The sequence below is a fragment of the Puntigrus tetrazona genome, chromosome 9 (genome assembly GCF_018831695.1).
Source record: "Puntigrus tetrazona isolate hp1 chromosome 9, ASM1883169v1, whole genome shotgun sequence".
Lineage (NCBI taxonomy): Eukaryota > Metazoa > Chordata > Actinopteri > Cypriniformes > Cyprinidae > Puntigrus > Puntigrus tetrazona.
Window position 1 is genome coordinate 24,774,682 of NC_056707.1, and position 22,968 is coordinate 24,797,649.

Genomic DNA, 22,968 nt, shown 5'->3' on the forward strand with positions numbered 1-22,968 from the left:
TGAAATATATAAACAGCATAATTCATGTAAAGTATTGCGTTTGAATAACTAGTACAAACGGACAGGCAGTGACGCGGGCAGCCCGCGGGTCTTTCAAGTCAATGCGGAAGCGGCCAGAGGTGTAGGAGCAGGAAAACCAAAACGATTGTAGTAGGCTTGTAGAATACCGACATTTACTCTTATTTTTTTAATCCCACACAGCAACTAAACATTAATCTACACCATCATGATTTTGTTGGAAATCAACAATCGGATCATAGAGGAGACTCTCACCCTGAAATTCGAAAGCGCGAGCAACGGGTAAGAGGAAGATCTTCCTGTCTGAGACACAACTCGCATCAAACATCGCTCATCTAATGCATGCGTGCTTTAACGCGAGTCGTGTTTTCATTGCATGGGTAAAATTACACGATAACGCACGCGTTCGTGTCGGATTGATTCTGTAATGTCAGGTAAATTGTGGATTGTCGAGTACCGGAGCATCCTGTAACGGGGTGTGTCCAGCGGGACAGGTCACGTAAAAAAAACAACAACACAATTTATGTGCGAGGGTGACAACAACGTGTCAGGTGATTAATAAAACAGGTCTCTCGAACGATTCCGGCCATTGCACGCGTTCGGCCGACCTGATTACTAAAATTAAGTCAAGTCCCAGTAAAGAGTGCAGACACTTCCTGTTCGTGCCTCCGTTTGAATGCACGTCTCTGCAAGAACAAGCCATTATCAGTGATTCTCCCAGGCCTATGAAGTAACAGATTCCTCAGGAACTTCTTACCCCTTCATTCTTTTTCCAGCGCAGTGTGTGACTTTGCTCGTGCTTTACTCGCCTAATGTGACTCATCGTGGGTGTTTTTTTTTGTTTACTTTTCAGTTATTTTTTTTTTTTAGTTCAGATCAAATAAATAGCATTTAGTTTTTTTTGCTTTTATGTTAAACATTTAATATTTCGCTGAAGTATTACAGTTGTGTCGTTAAATTATGTAATTGTTTACGTTGGTACGCGCGATACTTGATCCTGATTGGTCGGTCGCGGCAGGTTAAAGGTTAAATATTTCTAAATGGTGTCCATCCTCCATGACGGCACTGTATAAATTATATTTTATATCGTATAAGCTGATTATATGATCATATATAGCAATTATTCCAACAATAAGTATTTCATTATTTGGCTTGCAGAAGTGGAAAAATGTCATTATTGCAAAATAAATCACCTTTGATGATTGTCGGTCATCCTTTTTTTTTTTTTTTTTTTTTTTTTTTTTTTGGGAAGATGTTCTCCGAATAGCAGATCACATAAACTTACAAAACAATGTTTTCTTTTCGTTTAGGAACAAGCCTGAAGCAGTAGATGTTACATTTGCAGGTAAGGTCTAACATGAATGTTCTCAGCATTGGGTTTCTTGTGTTTCTTTCGAGCAGACGTTTGGACCGTTTTATTGCTATACGTGCCTGTTGATGGTATTACAGTAAGAGTAGTGCTTGTTTTGTTAACGACTGACGCGGGATCTCTTTCCGTTTTTGCTACAGACTTTGATGGTGTGCTTTACCACATCTCCAACCCCAATGGAGACAAAACTAAAGTAATGGTCAGCATCTCTCTCAAGTTCTTCAAGGAGCTTCAGGAGCACGGCGCCGATGAGGTATGAGAAATAATCGCAAAGCCTGATCTTGATCATAAAACCAAGAGAATGGTCCAAAAAATGTACTATAACTCTATAAGAAATATACATTAGCATTCAAAAGTTTAGGGTTGGTAAGACTTTTCAAAAGTGTTTTTTTTCTTTTCTTTTTGTCCACCAAGGCTTCACTTTATTTGATAGAAGAAACAGTTTGTATTTCAGTCTATTTTAAAATGTTGTTTATTCCCGTGATGCAGTGATGACTTTTCAGTGTCACACGATCCTTCAGAAATCATCCCAATATTCTGATTTGCTGCTCAGGAAACGTTACCTATTATTATGCATGTTGAAAACAGTTGTGCTGCTTAATATTTTAAAATGTTTTTTATATTTTTAAAAAATATTCAACTTAATATTTGAAAATGTTTTTATATTTAAAAAAATATTCAACTTAATATTTTAAAATGTTCTTTATATTTTTAAAAAAATATTCAACTTAATATTTTAAAATGTTCTTTATATTTAAAAAAATATTCAACTTAATATTTTAAAATGTTCTTTATATTTAAAATATTCAACTTAATATTTTAAAATGTTTTTATATTTTTAAAAAAATATTCAACTTAATATTTTAAAATGTTTTTATATTTTTAAAAAAATATTAAACTTAATATTTTGAAGTTGAAAAATGCTGAATTTATTCGGAATAGAAATCTTTGTGTCATTATAATGTCTTTACTGTCACTTTAAACAATTTAATGCACCCTTAACTAAATAAAAGTATTACTTTTCTTAAAAAAATGATGCCAGACTTAAATGTTAGTGTATTTATTATTAAAAGGTTTTGGGTGAGATGTTTCTGTGAGATTTATCCTTTTTGCGATGCATACTTACTGAGCAACTGGGCTGCAAGATTGCAGTTGGTTTTTGTTACGTCCGTGGTGCCTAATATGTATTTCCCATTCTCGTTTCGAAAATGCAGATGGATTTCCTGCGGACGCTAACGCAATGTGAAGTTGCAGACGGGAATCTTTATTTCACACATTCTTTTGGGTCATTCTTTCATAGTCTTCTCGTCTTGTGATCTTTACATGATTCGGTCCGGGGTGATCACATTTTAATCACCATTTAAGGGTCTATATGACATGTGGGTTCTGCGTGAAACAGGAAGTGCCCGTGACTCACTTTGGATAGAGGAAGTCACAAGTTTTAAATAAAGACACATGGGTTTTGTTGTTAAGTAAACTTAGCCAGCGACGAGCTGTTGGTCTAAATTTTGAATTGTTCGACAAACACAGTTGAGTTTATATTTGCAGGCGTAGTTTAAGACGGACGCAGTTGCGTCTGCAGGAATTTGAATCATTATCACAATCGGGTTTAGCTTTCTTCGCCAGGCACACAAAGATTCTGTGCAAATGAATTGCTTTCAGGGCAGGATTTTCGCGGGTCTCGAGGGTTCACGGAGTTGACGTCGATGCCAGTATCCCCTGCCGATGCAAATAAATATTCAAAGTCTGTTCCAGCCTCATTCGGTTCTGCCAATGTAAATGAAATGAATGCAAATCAGAGGAACATCCTGCAGACATGGCCCTCGGCTTCCCGTCTGCTCGTATCATGCAAGAGTCATTTTAATCTTTTGAATCGTGTTTCTGTTCTGTGACAGTCGGGCTAAAATAGGGGATAAAACGCACAACGCGGGTGTCTCAAAGCATGTTAAAAATGACAGGAATGAAACAAGCCGGTGCTTGTCATTTTAAACATGGATGCTTGACACGAAGCAGTTGTTTGGAAGTTAATGTGTCATGTAATGTGACATGCTGTACTATTATAGTGTGGGAATGACTAAGCACCTCGCAGTTCAATTCAGCTATGATTCAGAGGACTGCAATGTGTAATAAGACGATTATCGATGCTTTTTTTAAATTCTGTGTTCTTTTCCTACTGTTTTAAGACACTACTTGGTGTCTTCTATTATTAAAACCAAATGAAAGACTTGTATTTGTTGCGTTTCAGTTGCTGAAGCGCGTTTATGGAAATTTCCTCGTGGCACCAGAAGACGGTAAGCCAGGCGGTCGCTGTTTTTGTTGTTGCTCTCACTGCGAGGTTTTTGGTTTGACGGTCTGCTGTCGTTCCTCTCCGAAGGGTACAACATTTCACTGCTCTTCGACCTCGACGTCCTTCCACCCAACAAAGAGGAGGTGGTCCACCAGGCAGGCATCCTCAAGAGAAACTGTTTCGCTTCCGTCTTTGAGAAGTACTTCAAGTTCCAGGAGGAGGGGCGTGACGGAGAGAAAAGGGCTGTTGTCCATTACAGGGATGACGAGTCGATGTAAGCTTCTCGGATTTTCTTCAGACCTTCAGGATGGGGCTGCAACTAATATCAGCAATCATTTAATCTACTGATTATTTCACTGATTAATTGAGTTATTTTGGTTTGTTGACCAAACATTAATAGCAACGTGCAAATTAAAGGCATAAGGAAAAAGAGTCTAAAAAATCGTTACCATACACCATGATATTTATATATTTATCTTTAGAATTAGCAATGTAATTACCAATTAATATTGTAACATGGTTTTGCAATTGACCGTTTGAAAGCTGCAGAATAGGTTAAATCCAATTGCAACAAATAAAAAAAAGAATTATGTTGGTGATTTAAAATCTTCTAAAAATAAATCTAGTTAATAGATTTAATTTAGTTTAAAAGAATTAATGCAGAATATTTATTATTTCAGATAGATTTAAATATATTAAAGGTCTTTAATAAATTTGAATTTATTTGATTATATTTATATAAAATACACATATTATGTAAACAAGAAATATGAATCATTTGAGAGCACTAATTCTTAGTATATTGTTACTTGCATTTTAATATTTCCTTTATTTTATTTTTTTTTAGATGAGTTCTGCTCAGATGACATCTGTTGCTCGTTTCTCACCTGTGTTTGTGTCTTTTTTTATTGTCTGTTTCAGGTATATCGAGGCTAAGAAAGACAGAGTAACCGTTGTGTTCAGCACGGTGTTCAAGGATGACGATGATGTCATCATCGGGAAAGTGTTCATGCAGGTCCGCTCATTTTATCCTGTTTTCAGGTTCAATCTTGACCGCTCCGCGCTCCCTTTCTCTGTTGACGCGTGTGCCCTCCAGGTGTTTTGCAATCCAGCCATTTTGTGTGATGGTTTCACATTTAAATGACGAGGTTAAACCACCGTACACCAAGCAATGCCGTCATCTGTGTATTTACACTGTCATTTACACTGACCTCGAAACGTGTGAGCTCATTTTTGGAGCTGTATGCTAGTCACCCATTATTTTATTTTATGTCACTGCTACATATGTATAGTAGCCTCAAAGTATTTGGGCAAATAGGTCACAATTGAAAATGCATAAATGTAACATGATGCACATTCTACCATTTATTAAAAAAATAAATTGAAGTTTTAAAATCGGTATTTATTTTCAAAAAATATATAAGCAAACACTAACTTCCAACATAGTTGTGTTGGCTTTATAGCCTTTTTAAGTGTCAAATATACAATTTTTTTTGAAGGCTACTATATGTATATTTAATTTTTTTATATATATATATATATATATATATATATATATATATATATATATATATATATACAATTGTCTAATGATTCTTAAAACAAGATACATTTTCTTGAGAAGCAACATTGAATAAGACTTTTTTTTTTTTTTTAGCAGAATCTTTTCTTTATTTAAAAAAAAAAAAAAAGTTCTAATATTTTATGCAGTGTTTTTCCTGTTTCAAGGATTTTAACTTAAGTATACTTAACCTAAGTATGAATTTAGAATATTATAGTATAATTTTAGTATAGGCTGCATTTAATTGATCACAATACAGTTAAAACAGTAATATTGTTAAATATTATTACAATTCAAACATTTTTTTCTATGGTCACCAACTTGGAAAATAAAATTGATAGTTTGCCATAATTCAGTTTTTTTTTCTTTTCTGAAATTAAATTTTTTCTGAATTGTGAGATATATATTTATATATTTTACAGATTTTTTAATGTGTTTTTATATATATATATATATATATATATATATATATATATATATATATATATATATATATATATATATATATAAAATTAATTTTGAAAATGATAATTTTAAAAGATAAAGATTCTGTGGCAGAAACCAAAAAACTGTACTTGGTTATTACTTATTAGTTATTTTCTTTATTTTTTTTTATTATGATTAGCTTTTATAAATGCATGTCATTTGTAGCCTGACTTGACTTTTTCACAAAATCGCTCTCACACAATGTCACAATAATGACCAGAAGTGTTTTGTCAGTCATTGTGATGACCGGATGGACCGATGCCTGTGTTTGTCTGTGTTCAGGAGTTCAAGGAAGGCAGGAGGGCCAGTCACACGGCTCCTCAGGTGCTGTTCAGTCACAGAGAACCTCCTCTGGAGCTGAAGGACACCGACGCCGCTGTGGGAGACAACATTGGCTACATCACTTTCGGTTTGTATCATGAGGTCACATACGCGCAAACATTCATTTAACGTCTTTACTTGAACATGCCACTTGGCAAGTATTCGTTTCAGAACGCTATCATCGACAGCGGCTGCCAGTTAAATATAGACTATGTTAGGTTCAAGAGTTAATTTGGATGTTACGAAGCCAGAACAGAGCACTGCTGCTTCTCTGTGACAGGTGCACTGTTTATTTGCATTCGGATCAAGAGAACAAACCTTTAAATGAATTAAAAAGTGCCGCACCCTTTTATCAAAGCCAACAGCATTTACCAGCGCTACTCCACTTCAACTTTTCGATGTTTACTTAGTGCTTATTTAGTTCTGTTTTATTTGTTCGTTTCAGGAAATGAACTGCAGAGCAGCAGTGACTGAAAATACTAGTATCAGTGACCGATTATTTTATTAAATGCGTTTAGTTCAAAACATTTATCTTATACCTTTTAGTATTAGACATAGACATATTTAGCATATTTTCTTATCAAGTAATTTCATATTTTAATACATTACTTGAGAAGCGACACTGAATAAGGTGTTAAGACCTGATTTAAAAGACTCTCTGTCCTTTAATATGTATATTTTGTCATATACTGTGTCTATACTATAGTTGCAGTAAAACAACCGTGAAACAAAAATCACAAAACCAGTGAAAATAAATAAATTCTTAGCGATGCATATTTCTAATCAAAAAGTTTTTTGATATATTTACATTTATATATTTAAATACACAGAATGTCTCTAGTGTCTTAAAGATTTTTTTGCTTGGGGGTCCAGGGTCACCATATATATAAAACTTTTTTTTTTTTTTTTTCACAAAAAATAATATGCAATTATTAATCAAAAATGTATTAAATTGCTAAAATGCGATGGCAAAGACTTGAGAAAATATTTCTATTTTAAATAAATTCGCTATCAGCTTCCAAAAGAATATTAAACTAGGTCAAGCTCAAAGTTTTTTTGCAGCGCAGCTTTTTCCCAACTTTCCCGAATCAGCACATTACAGCGAGTTCTGATCACGTGACGCTGAAAACTGAAGCGGTGATGCTGAAAATTTAGCTTTGCATCACAGAAAGAAATTCTATTTCAAAGTATATTAAAATAGAAAATCGTTATTTGTATTAATTGTTAATTGCAATAATATTTCACAATATTAGCTTCCCTCTATTTTTGATTAAATAAATGCAGCTTTGAGTGAGAATAATGGATGATGCTTCTTTAAAAAAAAAACATCTAACTGATTCCAAACTTTCTGTATAGGTTGCCTAAACATGTCACAGTGAAATAGGGCGAATTTTATGTTATATTTCAAATAAAAATACCGCTATCATTTCTCAACAGTGCTGTTTCCTCGACACACCAACGCCAACACCAGAGACAACACCATCAACCTCATCCACACCTTCCGGGACTATCTGCACTACCACATAAAGTGCTCCAAGGTGAGAAATGAAGGGTCGAACACAACCCTTGAGTTTGTAAAGTGCTTCTCAGCTTCTCATTCAACCATTCTGCCCTTTGTATGGCCGGATAAAATGTATTCATCAGCATGAAGAAAAAGTTAATGTCTAATCTTGGGAATGTGCGTGTTTTTTTTTGCACCCTAATAGGTGTGTTCTCTCTCGTTTTAGGCTTACATCCACACTCGTATGAGGGCCAAGACCTCGGACTTCCTCAAGGTGCTCAACCGCGCTCGCCCGGACGCTGAGAAGAAAGAGATGAAAACCATTTCGTAAGTGCCGTTTCACAATCATTAGCATTTCACACCTTATATGAAACCGCGCAAAGCCGCCCAGGTCCTTAAAATTCGAAATCTCTTTCTCATGGGCTTTTTTCCCAGTAGAGGCGGTTGATTCGTGCTGATGTTTGTGCACGTCTCTGGGTTTTGTTCAACACCGGAGGCGTGTGCTTGCAGAAGATTCATTTGTGATAGTGTGAATTAATTGAGGCGTTGCGCCATTCGCTGATCGTATCAGAGCAGATTACCATGTACATTTCATATTACTTACTTGGCTGGGTGTTGTTTGAGCTTGTTTAAACTGAAATGTGGCCAAATGCTGCAGATGCTTCTCTGTCTCATCTACGCGTTCTACGTTTCCAGTCTTCCCTGGAATCCAATGCCATTTTTTTACCAGTAGATCGGAGCCAATGAGGAATCGATTTATGTAATGTAGTAAGACTATAAGCTCTAATGATAGATTAGTTTTATGTCGCTGTGCTTTTAATTTGGGAAACCGCTTGTTTAACGGCTTCCTAGTGAAGGTCAATGCTATACATAATCAAGAAAATGGGTAATTGAAGACGTTGCCATTTATTAAAGAGCTCAATGCACTGCACGTGAAAAGTCTCATCTTAAACATCCTGTATATTTTAATATTTTGCAACAAACCTCTGATATATGGCATAAATTATTCTTCGTGAAGTATTGTTAGTGCACCGTTTTGAAATTTCATCGTTTTTTGGTTTTCATTCAAATTCAAATGTTTGTTAATCTATGGAAAAATTACTTTTATTTCCATAACCATAGGAAACCATAGGTCTCTCGACCTCTGTATTTTATAATGTATAAGGCAAACACTTCTTGGTTGTTATTTAGAAACTAGATGTTTTCCTGAGTCAGTTAATATTTGCACAGTAAAACCAACCTCCTTAGTCAAAGAATTCACAATAACTGGAACATGAAGTGCTTCTCTGTGTCATTAGGCTTTAAGGATTCCTGGGCAACGCATTTCAGGACATTTTCTTGTGCTAAAAGTTGATGCGTTAAGTACTTTGAGCTAAGAAGAGCAACTGTTTTCATTTTTATTAATATAAGTAACATTAATTTCCACACATGTTTGTTCATAGTGCATTAGGTAATGTGTATAATTTGTTTATACAGCTTTAAACGTGAAACAAAAAACCCATATCATTATATGTATAAATAGTACAAAGGTCCCATTGGTTGACAAGTTCATGCATTAACTAACATTAAGCAACAATTAGGTATTTATTAATTTTTATTTTAGCTATTGTCTGTTCATTTCACATCAGGTTCATAATGTGGACAGGTGCAACATTTAAATATGGTGGAAATTGACTTTAAGGATAATAAATGTTACCAAATGGAAATTTTAAAGATGAACATGCATTTTAAGTTTATGATACCTAATGCATTAGCTAATGTTAGCAAACTCAGTCGTAAAATGCGCTGTCGATTCATCCTTAGCTATAAATCCTTAAAAGTTAAACTGAATGCAAAATTGACTTTTGCAGCGTTCGGACACAACCACCCTACAATGCTAAAAGTCATTTACTGTGAATCTGAACGTAACCCTGATATCATCTGTCCAGGGGCAAGACCTTCTCCCGTTAAGGACATGATGTGCAATCCCGAGACCAGCATCCGTGGACTCCATCGTACACCTCTGGCCAGTGATGTCGATTCTCCATCTGTAATTTGCACCTCGACAGGGAGACGATTAAATTCCTTGCTTTGCATTTATAGAATAAATGTTATTTGTATGTCGGATAAACGTTTTTTTGATACGCTCTTATGTTTCATTGCGTAGATTTGTTGTCTGACAGCGTTTTATTGACATTAGTCATGCAGTATTTTCCCTTTCCTCTTTCCTTTTGCCTTCTTTGTTTCGCCAAATGCATCAATATTGGACATCATGAAATGGTCATGAATAAACCCGTCTTCTATAAAAGAGATTCTTTGTCTGTTATTTGGGGTGAAATCGCTATGTGCATGCTAAAGTTTGCGCTTCAAAAATGCATATACGAAATGAAAGAATTGCGTTTGAGATTTAAAAAAAAAATCATTTATTGTAAGATATACAGTTAGCATCTTATTTGAATATATAGACTGAATTTTCAGCATCGTTAGTTTTTTTCTTTAATCTTCAATGTCACATGAAATTTTAAAAGAACACCATTATTTAATTGTGTTCCTCTAAATGCATTTTTTTTTTCAGAAACGCATTACGATTGACTCAACACTTGATTGGCAAAGTACATTATATCAATCAATAATTTTTATTTATATAGCGCTTTTAACAACACAGGTATCATTATAAAATAACAACACTGAGCACAAAATTAAGCTCAAACATGTTTTAATGTGGCAAAGGAGCTTGGTCATCACTAAGAAAAATTGAGCTATAAGGCAATAGAAAGTCACTTGCTCTTTCATATCATCTTGAGAAGCGTCCTCCTCTTTGTGTTCAGTGGGTTACTTCTGTTTCTCTACCAACTCATCTTCTTCTACATTAGCTGTTCTGCTAACTCCTTATTTTGCGAACGCCTTTTCCACCTCTAACTCCAGTTGTTCTGCCAACTCATCTTGCTCATCTTTCCACTTTTCCATCGCTAGCTCCACTTGTTGTCCCCATTCCTCTTGCTCATCTTTCCACTTTTCCATCGCTAGCTCCGCTTGTTGTCCCCATTCCTCTTGCTCATCTTTCCACTTTTCCATCGCTAGCTCCGCTTGTTGTCCCCATTCCTCTTGCTCATCTTTCCACTTTTCCATCGCTAGCTCCGCTTGTTGTCCCCATTCCTCTTGCTCATCTTTCCACTTTTCCATCGCTAGCTCCACTTGTTGTCCCCATTCCTCTTGCTCATCTTTCCACTTTTCCATCGCTAGCTCCACTTGTTGTCCCCATTCCTCTTGCTCATCTTTCCACTTTTCCATCGCTAGCTCCACTTGTTGTCCCCATTCCTCTTGCTCATCTTTCCACCTATCCATCGCTGACTCCATTTCCAAACCCATTTGTTCTGCCATCTCCTCTTGCTCTTCTTTCGCCTTTTCCAATGCTAACTTCATTTTTTCTGCATAGCTCATCTTCCGTCCCAAAAACATGGTTGGTAGGATTTCGTTTAAGTTCGCCGAGAGACCACTTCTCCGTCTTCTATTTCTTGCGTGATGATGGCTTTCTTGAGTCGGAAGGCGAAGGATCTGGAGACAGAAAGCTGGAGGTTAGAGTCAGTCTTTAATAATTTGTTAAGACATTTACAGACATCCCAGCTATCCGGTTAAGCACGTAGCCACCATATGTAATTTGTCTATAGAAAAATCAATAAAAAGGACAAAAAAAAGCCGATAATGGTCAGCCAAGTAGTATGTTAGCTTATTTACCCGGAGTGACAATGCGTTTTTGTCTTACCTGGTGTTACCAGTGATTCTCCTGTGACTGCTTGCAGTTGGATTTCCTTTTATTTAGTGATCCTCACTTTCACTTTTGATTCCCAAATTACGAATGCGATCATTTCTTGGAAATGGGTTTGATCCCTATGAACCAGATGCATATTACAGTTTGAGAAAGTAATTTTTTTGACATTGCAATTTCTTCACATTGCACCACGCAATTTCAAGCCAAATGAAAAAAAAATCATGTTATGATAAAAAGTAAAGCCTATATCTTTTAGAACAGATGGCCCAGATGTACAAAATGGTGACCACCATCACAGGAAGCCTCTCTGCTATACGTGTTGTTGCCACCAGGCTTAAAGGAACAGTGCACCCAAAAATGAAAATGACCCCATAATTAAGAAATAAATTGTTGTATATGACTTTCTTCTTTCAGACGAACACAGAGGTTTTTTTAAAATGTATGTAGCCTATGCATATACGATTGCGAGAGAGTCGAGTTCCAGCTCCTTGGCTGACCTCTAACTCAGCGAATGACGTAAGCTGCATTCGTCTTATTGTAATTGTCGTTTTCGACTTTTAATTCATTTAGCCATCTAGAATCCTGTTCATCTGTTCTCTTCTGAGCTTGCGCTACAAAAGCGGTTTACATCATACGTTGAGTCACACCAAAAAGCCAGAACTCTAATCTCTCACGAACGACTATTTCTGCCAGAAGTCAGTGATTTAAGCACAAAAGTTAAATTAAAAAGTAAAAAAAAAAAAGTAACATCTTACAGAAATATTTTTGTACTTGTCTACCGATCTGCTTTAGAAGATATGTATTGAAGACATGTAGCCCCCCTGGAGGAGTATAAGTTAGTTTTACTGTTGGAGTTGTGTACCAGTGTCCAGAGTTGAATATTAGCAGTTATGCACCTGTGGCCCTTTAGTTTCAGTTTGATTCTTGGTCATAACACTACCTCCGTATAATACTGATATGGGCACCAGAAGAATCTGAAGGAGTGAGGATTCTGACGCACAAGAGATGTTTTGCCAATTGCTTTCATTTATTGTGTCTCGTCTTTTCCTCTATAAATAAAGCAACTTGTGACCTGAGCTTCGGAGGCAAAAGAGGGAAACTTGCTTTTCTCCCGCTTGCAACCGACAGCACAATCCTTGCAAGCTAAAATCCAAAGAACTCGTGTTTTATTTCGCCTTGAGTTGATCCTTCCTGGTAAAGAGCCGTTCGAGTGAAATAGTCTCAACATTTACGACAGATATTTTTGATTTATGGAGCCTCAAAGTAATCCAGCCACCATCCACCACCATTACCAGACTTCGAAGAGCCAGGATAAATTTTTTAAAAATTCCAACTGTGCTTGTCTGAAAGTAGACAGCCATATACATCTTGGATGGCTTGAGGAAAGTAAAGTATGGGGTCATTTACATTTTGGGGTGAACTATTTCTTTAAGAGTGGTGGATTCGCAAAACTGGAAGCCAGTCTTCAAATGCCTGCAAATGCACTTGTTAACTTCAGGTGCACTGATGGCTGGAAACACTGGAGATTTGTACAGATTATCATATATATATATATATATATATATATATATATATATATATATATATATATATATATATATATAGATTTGCATTTATATATATATTTGCAGTCTTTGCAACTTTTAGAAAATTTACTTGAAGAATAAGTGGTAACAAGTTGTAAAGATGACTGTTTGATTTGGAAAGGCTCAGGCACACAAAGAGTTCTTCATGGGAAAGGATGCAACTAAATATTCAAGACTATTTGGGTGGACGGCACTTACCTGCATAAAAAAAAAAGTTGGAGGGAAGAGAAAACATGAGAAAAACGAAAGAGTTCTTCATGGGAAAGGATGCAACACAAGTGAGTGATCACTTTTCTGAAAAACCCCACAGTGAGTGATCACTTTTCTAAAAGGGGGAAACATTCCCCTCATTGTCTTTAAGTGGTGTTTATACACTCTAAAAATGATGGGGTAAATAGGGACTGGACCCCCAAATGGGTTGTTTTGACCCAGAAGTTAGGTTAACTATTTAACCCAATCTTCTGGATATAAACCAAACTAACCAACAAAAACAGCTGGTTCTGTCTGTATTTAACCCAGCATTTTTTAGAGTGTATTTTAAAGGCCAGAAGCTTGCTGGAACATGTTTCTCACAAGTCTGTAGGAAAAGAGTTTGTGTCTAGTGTTTTGTTAGCGACTTCACCATGGAAAGGCAAAAAAATTTAGATTTTAGTTTAGAAATTTGCTGAATTGGTATTCAATGAAAATCAAATAAAGAATTTTGAAATCTTTTTGTTTTGCACGAGCAGCAAGGGTGAATGCTGTATGGAAACATCAACATTGTGTCATGTGCACAATCAGTGACCAAAGAGATTTCAAAATAGGACTGCCAAGGCCAACTCTGTTATTATTTACATTCCAAAGCCGGAGGTGTTTTGAAGAATAACGGTAGCAATTTCAGTTTCCACTCCATAAACGTGCATAAACATGCTTTTATATATTTTTTCCGAAGCACACCAAACAAAGTAGCCGCATTTGTTTTTTTGAAAAAGGTCAAGGCTGCTTTTCAAGGCTGCATGCATTTAATCAAAAATACAGTAAAAGACTGAATGTTGTGAAATATAAGTTCAGTATGATGGTTTTAATGTAATAATTTTAAAACGTATTTTATTCCTTTGATGCAAAACGTAATTTTCCGCACCGTTATTCCTGGGCACATTAAGTAATGTCAGTGACAGAATCATGCCGACCACATGCATCCAACTTAGGTCTTTAGCCTTGTCCCTTACTTTCTCTGAACCTTATGATGATGGTATGCGCTGTATGATGAGATTTGCAAAGCCTTTGCAATTTGACATTGAGGAACGTTATTTTTAAGGTATTCCACAATCTTTTTACTCACTCTTTCACAGATTGGAGAGCCTCTGTTCATTTTTATATCTGAGATTCTGCCTCTTTAAGAAATCTCTTTCATGGCTAATCGTGTTACAGACCTGATTTCAATTAACTCGATTAGTTGCTAGATGTTCTCCCAGCCGAATCTTTTCAAAATTTCTTGCTTTTTCAGCCCTTTGTTTCCCCCTTGACAACGTTTTCGAGACCCGTAGCAGGCATCAAATTTAAAATGAGCTCATTTAGTGGATAAAAGTGTAACATTTCTCAGTTTAAACATTTATGTTCTCTATGTTCTATTGGGAATAAAATATTGGCTTTATTAAAAAAAAACAACTAAAAACTCTCGACATTTCAAAAACACGCTTCTCACCCAAAAATGCCCTTTACACCCGTTACTGACCCCAAACCTTAAATTGGTCATTTACATTAGAAAATAACAACACCGACCAGAAAATTAAGCTCATACATATTTAATTGTGGCATAGGAGATTGAAAAAAAAAAAAAACATGGTCAACACAAAGAAACTTGAGCAAGAACAGGCAAATAAAAAGAGAGAAGAAGAACCACTGAGACTGTAAGATCAGGATGACATTGAAGAAAAAGTCACTTTTTATTCACAACATCTTGAGAAGCTTCTTCCTCCTCCTCATCCTCAGCATGTGACTTCTCTATCGCCTACTAACTCACCTTCCTTCACTAATGGCAGTTGTTTTGTTAACTCTTCCTCTGCTTTCACCTTTTCCACCACCAACTCCAGCTGGTCTGCTATTTTTTCTTCTTCTGCTTTCACATTTTCCACCACCAACTCCAGCTGGTCTGCTATTTTTTCTTCTTCTGCTTTCACCTTTTCCACCACCAACTCCAGCTGTTCTGTTATTTTTTCTTCTTCTGCTTTCACCTTTTCCACCACCAACTCCAGCTGATCTTCTACTTTTTCTTCTTCTGCTTTCACCACTGTTAACTCCAGCTGTTGTCCCACTCTCTCTTCTGCCTTCACCTCTTCCACCGCTAGCTTCTGTTGTTCTGCTAACTCCTGTTTTTCTGCTTTTGCCTCTTCCAACGCTAGCTCCAGTTGTTCTGTCAACTTCTGATCCTCCCCAGAATCTTCCAGGTCATTGTGAATAATAAGATTTTGCTCAAGTTCACTTTGAGAGACCACTTCTCCGTCCACTATTTCTTGTGTGATGATGATGGCTTTCTTAAGTCCGACGGACGTAGGAGGAGGAGGAGGAGGAGCTGGAGACAGAAAGTAGGCTAGAGGTTAGAGTTAATCTTTAATAATTCATTAAGACATTTATGTAGCATAAAAAAAAAAAAATAGAAGCTCTTACAAGCAAACAAATCATCAAGGTTAGTAATGATGCATATATTAATTGAGAAAGCAACATTTTGATAAATATTACTTGGGTCAGTCTATGAATCAGGTGTGTATTGCAGTTTGAGAAGGTCATTTTGTATATTTGGAAAAAAAAAAAAACAATCAAGTGATGGGTTTAAAAGTTAACAAATTGCATCGCACCATCTCAAGCTAAATTAACAAATTTTAATATATATATATTTTTAAATATAAATGCATAAACACAATTAACGCAGTAAAAATTTTTTACAAATAAATTAATATTATTATATTAAATTAATATTAATAAATGTTTCAAAATATTCTGAATTTTTCAGCATGTATATATTTTTTTGGGAATCAGAATATTAAAATCCTGAAAAATCATTCAGCATTGCGTTATATAAACGTTTTTTAAAATTTGTATTTTACTTTGATTAGTAAATGCATGCTACTTGCATGCGCGCTAAAAAAAGGCACACAAATGGCACCTGTTTTGTAGAATGACCCTTATGTTGTAACAAGTTGATTGTCTTCAAACATATCTAGGTTAGCAGTGAGAAACATAAACAGCGTGAGTGATGTGAGTGTATTTGGCCAGCGAGGGCTCGGGCGGCACCGTTTACTCGTCTTTGTTAGACAGCACAGCAGTGAGCGATGATTAGTATGAAGACAAGCTTGATGTAGGTTAGGGAAGCGTGTTTGTTAACTCATACTGGCGATGCCTAAAATCTACACGACACGTCACGGCACTCACCTGCATACAACGCCTGCTCTAAAGAAAAATCCTCTCTGTGGAGGGAAGAGAAAACATGAGAGAGTGGCACAGAAAGAAGTGCTTGATGGGAAAGGATGCAGCTAAATATTCAAGACTGGGTGGTGGATCGAAGATAAGAGACGTTTACTGAAAAACCCGACAGTGAGTGATCACTTTCTAGCCTATAAGGGCCAAAACATCCCCCTCGCTGTCTTGAAGTGGTGTCTACTTTAAAGGACAGAAGCTTGCTGGGACATGTTTCTCTCAAGCCTGTAGGGAAAGAGTTTGTGCCATGTGTTTGTTACTATAGAGCGACTTCACCATGGAAAGATAAGCTCTGTGCACGCTAGATTTGCATGTGCTGGTCACAAGGGAAAAGGCTGTATGGAAACAGGGATGTGCAAATTGCGATCAGTGAACAAAATTAAAGGAAGGATTTTAGAATCCACCAAAAATGACAATTCTGTCATTATTTACATTCTAAACCTGTACGACTTTGTTCTGTGGAGCATAAATGAAGATAGATAGCGGTTTCGGGTTGCCATTGACTTTTATTATATGAACCAAAAAAAGTCAATGGGAACCGAAAATGATTGGTAACCAACATTCTTCAAAATATAATCTTCTTTTTCCCGTAGAAGAAAGAAATGTATACCGGTTTAGAACAGTAGGGTGCAACAAACATGCATAAACATGCTTTTTGTGTTTGTTCTTAACTACACCGTTACATTTGAACAAGCAGCAGTATTTACCTGCATATGCATTTTACTAATTCATTTTCTGAGAAAGTCAGAAACAAATCATTGCGAGCTACACGGTTTAAAGTCGACATGAAAATGCATGAATTTCAAATTAAATAAATAATTTGTCTAATTAAACTTTTGACAGTAATTTAACATGACAAGCAAAATTGTATTGAATGCATTGTGAATCTTTGATATATTGCCCAATGTGATTCTTCATGAAGGCTTATAAAGGGTTTGGCTTCAGTCTAAATGAAAAACAGCTCATTAAGGACTTAAGGCGATTAAGTGTCAAGAACGATTCTGGCATTGACCTGCGATGTGTTTTTCCCATCCATTTTCACAAACTCATCACCTCTCCTTCATCTTACCTGTTTTTGTCCTCCTTGTCGTCAACGACACCCTCCAGGAGACGGTGATAGGTGGCGATCTCTGCCTCCAGTTTGGTCTTGAGGTTGAGCAGGGCCTCGTACTCGGCCGCCTGCCGCTCCACCTGCGCCCGCACCTGTCCCAGCTCTCCTTCCAGCTGCAGGATTCGAGAGTTGTACCCCGTGACTTCGTGAGCGTAACGTGCCTCCGTTTCACGCAGAGAGTCCTCGAGTGAACGAATCTGCAAAGCAGTCCAAGAAACGGTTTGAATTCATGTTTCTCACAACCTTAATAACTTTTTGAAATATCTGTGTGAAACTGGCCGATATAAATGTTTATTGGTATTTTTTTGTTTAATGTTAGAAAGAATTACTGTATGTTTATTAATTGTATTATTTTATTATATTGCCAAATTTCATAATTTTTTCATTCTTATACTGAAAAAGGTTACATTAAAAACGTTTTTATTATGTGTAATATATTTTCTGTATAATATATATATATATATATATATATATATATATATATATATATATATATATATATTTTTTTTTTTTTTTTTTAAATATTAGTTTGTATATACATTTATATATAATAATATATATATATATATATATATATATATATATATATATATATGTAAACAAAAACTTTTATTTTGGATGATTAATCATTATGTATCATGTATATATATATATTAATTCATAGATTAATTATTCTAAAATGTGACAAATAGTAATAATAAAAAATAGGTATGTCAAGTTTCTCACTATTTTGTGATTATTTCTGTGCAAAAATATGTTTCAAGCAAGTTCACAAAAATGATCTTGACAAAACAATCTTGACAAACCACTATAAAAACAGCTTTTGTTTTCCCACGGTTAAAAAACACTTGGGTGCACAGGACTAATCTGCAAGACAGGCATGCTTGAGCATCTGAATCTGCAAGAAACCAAGTAAAGGACGTCTGGAAGTACTTAAATGCATGAAATTGAATTTAATGCATGCATGGACAAATTCATATATACACATTTTTGTTGTTTTAATTTATGTTATATTATTCTAAAATGTGAGAATAAAGTAATAAAGAATGAGTAGGTGTGTCAAACACTTTTGACCTTCGGCGATTATTTCTAAGCAGAAATGTGCTTCAGAAATTACCTTGACCGAAAAATCTTGACAAACCGCCACGGCCCCTGTTTTCCCATGGTTTCAAAAACGCTTGGGTGAACGGGAATAATGTGCAAATTCAGATGACACGCATGCACGCAGACAGGCATTGAAGACTGTGTGCAATCGCCTTTCATAATCATCTAAACGATGCGCACGTCTGCCAGGTGAGAGGGCTGACTGTGTAAAATGCTGAGTGATTTGTCAAGTGGATAATTTGTGGGTAATCTGTGTACCGTACCATGTTGTGCAGAGCCTGCAGGTCAATTTCTAGCGATTGTTTCTGCCTGCGCAGCTCGTTCAGCTCCGTCTTTCCTGCCTGCAGAGCTTCTGTGTTCTGAGTCACCTCAGCTGTGATGTTGTCAAACTGGATAGAGAGGAACAAAGAGAACAAGGGATTCAGCTCGTATGACAACATAGTGCTGCCTTATAATTAGGCACAAAGCGCTCTTAAATAAAAGGCACTTTCCACTTTCCCATAGGGTACAAAAAGAAGGTCATATCAGTGCTTATCTTTCAATCCTTATGGGCTTTTTTATGTATTTTATATGAGATTTTTTCTGTTTGTATATACATAAAAAGAATGCAAAATATGACTGACTTTGTTTTGATACCAGGCTTCGGTATCCTCGCGGCTCTTCTGCGCGGCTCTCTCGTATTGCGTGCGGATGTTATTAATGGCCTCGTTGAGGTCTGCGTTGTTTTTCGTCTCCATTTGCACATTGACTTGGGAGTCGCTGATCTGGCTCTTCAGGTTGGCAACGTCCTGTGAAATAAAATCATCAAGGGATTTAGTTATATGGATTATAACCGGAGAGCTGAGTTTGTTTAACGCATGCCCTAAAGCATAGAAAACCAGGCAGGTCGGATGGGAAGATCTGCTTATACTAGCTCAGTTAAGGATTTTTTGGTGACCGGCCACTTTTTTTTTTTTTGCATACCTTAGTTTGGAAATTATTATATGTACACACACACACACACACACACACACACACACACACACGTATATCAACTAGTGTATATTGCAATATATTTAAGATTGATTTTTGGATCAAACGAGATTAATCTATTCATCAGAGACACTAATTAGACATTTATTACATAAATGTATTATTATTATTATTATTATTATTATTTTATTTATTAATATTAAATAATTTTCAAAATAATTTATGAAATACATTTAGTCAATTTAAAATTTTTAATACCCCATTTTAATACTACCTACTTTAATTTCAAATTAATAACAAATTAATATTTTTTATTATAATTATTATTTATTTTAGTTCCAAGAATTGTAATATTAAAATAATTTCAAGATTGATTTAGTTAAATTAATATTAAGTTTATTTTTAAAGAATTTTTTTATATTGATTTAGCTCTACATTAATATTAAATAATACTAAACAAATATTACTAAATTAAAACTAAATAAATAGTAATTACGGCTGAAAATGTTTTATCAGGTATTTTCACATTAAAATAGTTTAAATTTCGATTTAATTATACTTTTCGAATAAATTACATTTAAGTAATTAAATGTATTAAATGTCGTTTTTTTAAACAATTTCAATTTATTTTAATGTAAGGTATAAAATCATTTTAATATACGATTAATTCCAGTAATATTAATATGTGATGGGGTTATTATTATTAAATTATATATCAAAAAATGAAATTAAATAGCTGACTTCATTTGCTTCAAAGTGAGATCGCACTGCTTACTACACAGCAGAATGAATCGGCTTTTACTTCCAGGACTGGTGTTTGCTTTCGTTGCGCTCTGTTAACTTTCTAACTGCTGCGGCTGCTTGTGGTCCAACAGCGAGTCTCACACAAACACACAATAAACGAACCACCAGAACGAGCGCTCCTGGGTTGGAGGTGCTGCTGTTTGATCTGTGCTGAACGGTGTGTTTAAGGCGTGTACCTCGTCGTGGCTCTTCTTGAGGAACGCCAGCTCTTCTCTCATAGACTCGATCTGGCTCTCCAGCTGCATGCGGCCCATGTAAGTGTCGTCCAGCATCTTACGGAGACGCGCCAGATCCTGCTCCACCCCTTGCCTCATGGCCTGCTCCGACTCAAACCTGCCCCCAGCGATACACATCAGACTACAGGGCGTGCGTCTTATTTACAGCAAACCGCGCTGCAGCTCGGTGACCGCTTTGCATTTACGCAATGTGTTTTCGTGAGAGGTTTTCCTAATTGGAGAGTTTTTAACATTTAACATTTTAACATTAACAGCGAAGAAATAAACGAATGACTCACTTGATTTTGAAATCGTCGGCAGCCAGCCTCGCATTGTCTATCTGCAGAAAAAGTCTGGCATTGTCCATAGTCATTTCCTGGATCTGAGGGGTTCATTTACAAACACAGCATTACAGCATTTCAACAGATTTTTTGACCCTTTTTTTTTGTTGTTAGACTAAATTGTATAAAGTAATTAAACCATTTAATGCTAAATAATTAAAACCTTTGATGCATATATCTGTTAAAGACTATTTTTTAAATGCATTTTGATAGTCTTCAGTCTTGACACATGACCAAAGTTGCTTGCTATTCTAAAGACTATGCTTTTTAATTTAATTTAATTTAATTTAATTTAATTTAATTTAATACATTTTTATTTTATTTTATTTTATTTATTTTTATTTTATATATATATATATATATATATATATATATATATATATATATATATATATATATATATATATATATATATTTTTTTTTTTTTTATATAAGGTTTACAGCACTATAAGCAAACCTTTTTATACTTCGTCTTTTTTTTTCTTTTTTAACAATATTAATCTTTTTACATTTGGTTTCTTAATTGTATTTCAATTGTTTTATGGCCAGTTTGCAACATTATTGTGTTTTTCTGCTTTCTGTCACTCTTTTTACTAATAAAATAATAATGCCTTATGAAAAATAGATCATGAAAATGGACTGAATCAGTTCTACGTTCAATATAATCATTCAAAACTTAATTAAAACTTTTAAGGTTGCAACAGAGTATAAGCAAGTTGTTATTGAACAAGCTTAAATCACATACAGAACCATAAACAGACTTAAAATTAAATTTTAACGAATTATTATTATCATTATTATTATTTTTTACTTTTAATAGATGAATCGGAGCAAAACCATCATACAAGATACCATCATACATATTTGCATCGCATGCATTTAAAGAAATTTCAGAGCTGGAGTTCAAAGGGCGGAAGCTTTTTTAAAAGAATATTTTGGCCAACATAATTAGTTTCGTGATTTACCATTATTCTAAAAAAAAGGAAAATAGTTATAGAAAGAGCAGGTGTGTCCAAACATTTGATTGTGTACTTTATGATAAAAAAAAAAGCATGCATGAGTACCTAACAAAACCTTTTATTTGCTCACCTGGTTTCTCAGATCCGCGACGATCTTCTCATAGGCGCTCCAGTCTCTGCCGCTCTCGGCTCCTTTTCTCATCAGGGCCTCTTTGATTTGCGCCTCCAGCTGATTGTTGGAGTCCTCCAGGAGTCGAACCTTTGACAGATACCCCGCCAGACGGTCATTCAGGCCCTTCATGGTCTCTTTGTCGTCAGCTGCTGCAAAAGCGCTGCTGTTGATCTGCACCATCGGACGCAGTGTGTTCGCCAGGTTCCCTATGGCAGACGGGGAAATGGCCCCGAACAGACTGGCCCTCGACCCCATGCTGCCAGACAGACTTGAGCTGGAGAAACTCCTGGAAGGGCTCTTGAACGACATGGTTGCGGTTGGAGGTGCCTTTGAGTGTGCTTGTGAGAAGCGGACTGCTGTTTTACCTGAGGCAGGTAGCGCGAGGGGGGTTTGGGAGCAGCTATATATAGACTCGGCTCTGTCAGATCTCCGCAGTGATTGGTCGGGAGGGGGGATGTAAGTCTACACCCGAATGGATCTCATTTGTTTGCAAATTCCCACAGAGGATAAACAAGGATGTAGCCTCAAACGACACTGAAGAGAAGTTAACGTGGGGTTGACTTTAAAAGCATTCTACACTTTTTACTAATAATAAAAAAAGTAGAAAAAAACACTGAATTAAAAATTGGACACGTAAGAACTGTTTTTATTTATTATTTTGTATTGATATGTGTTGTCACATGCATGACTATACCGGTCCTGTCAAGAACACACCCAGGTCACATTTCACCATAATATTAAAAATAAGACGTTATATTTTGCTTTACCTTTTGTGACAACATGCCCCAATAGTAATAGCCAATGGGGTAAGTTGTCACACTGGGCACCTGTTATAAGCTTTTTATTAAAATATAAACGCTGAATGATAAATGGACAATTAATATCGAAATTAATACAATTTATGTGTTTGAAGTGCATAGAAGCACATTTTTTATCTCACAAATCCAGTCCAGAAACAAC

General features: G+C 35.7%; 3 protein-coding genes across 3 annotated transcripts; 1 reads left to right on the plus strand and 2 right to left on the minus strand.

The window, feature by feature from the left end:
• The first annotated feature begins 84 nt into the window (after positions 1–84).
• arpc2 (actin related protein 2/3 complex, subunit 2) lies at positions 85–9,830 on the plus strand. The gene is made up of 10 exons (XM_043248762.1): positions 85–300; positions 1,329–1,363; positions 1,528–1,640; positions 3,633–3,678; positions 3,762–3,948; positions 4,596–4,689; positions 6,004–6,130; positions 7,480–7,580; positions 7,770–7,870; positions 9,472–9,830. The coding sequence occupies exons 1-10, from the start codon at positions 227–229 to the stop codon at positions 9,491–9,493; spliced, it is 900 nt and encodes a 299-aa protein (XP_043104697.1). The 5' UTR covers positions 85–226; the 3' UTR covers positions 9,494–9,830.
• A 391-nt stretch (positions 9,831–10,221) lies between these two features.
• On the minus strand, positions 10,222–11,556 carry LOC122351587 (cilia- and flagella-associated protein 251-like). The gene is made up of 2 exons (XM_043248763.1): positions 11,286–11,556; positions 10,222–11,077 (listed from the first exon to the last, which is right to left on the minus strand). Exon 2 carries the CDS (start codon positions 10,979–10,981, stop codon positions 10,412–10,414), a length of 570 nt encoding a protein of 189 aa, XP_043104698.1. The 5' UTR covers positions 10,982–11,077; positions 11,286–11,556; the 3' UTR covers positions 10,222–10,411.
• Positions 11,557–14,824: 3,268 nt separating this feature from the next.
• Positions 14,825–22,373, minus strand: zgc:92380 (uncharacterized protein LOC445086 homolog). The gene is made up of 8 exons (XM_043249720.1): positions 21,967–22,373; positions 20,836–20,918; positions 20,498–20,654; positions 19,169–19,333; positions 18,809–18,934; positions 17,400–17,638; positions 16,286–16,320; positions 14,825–15,428 (listed from the first exon to the last, which is right to left on the minus strand). The coding sequence occupies exons 1-8, from the start codon at positions 22,315–22,317 to the stop codon at positions 14,845–14,847; spliced, it is 1,740 nt and encodes a 579-aa protein (XP_043105655.1). The 5' UTR covers positions 22,318–22,373; the 3' UTR covers positions 14,825–14,844.
• Between the last annotated feature and the right edge of the window lie 595 nt (positions 22,374–22,968).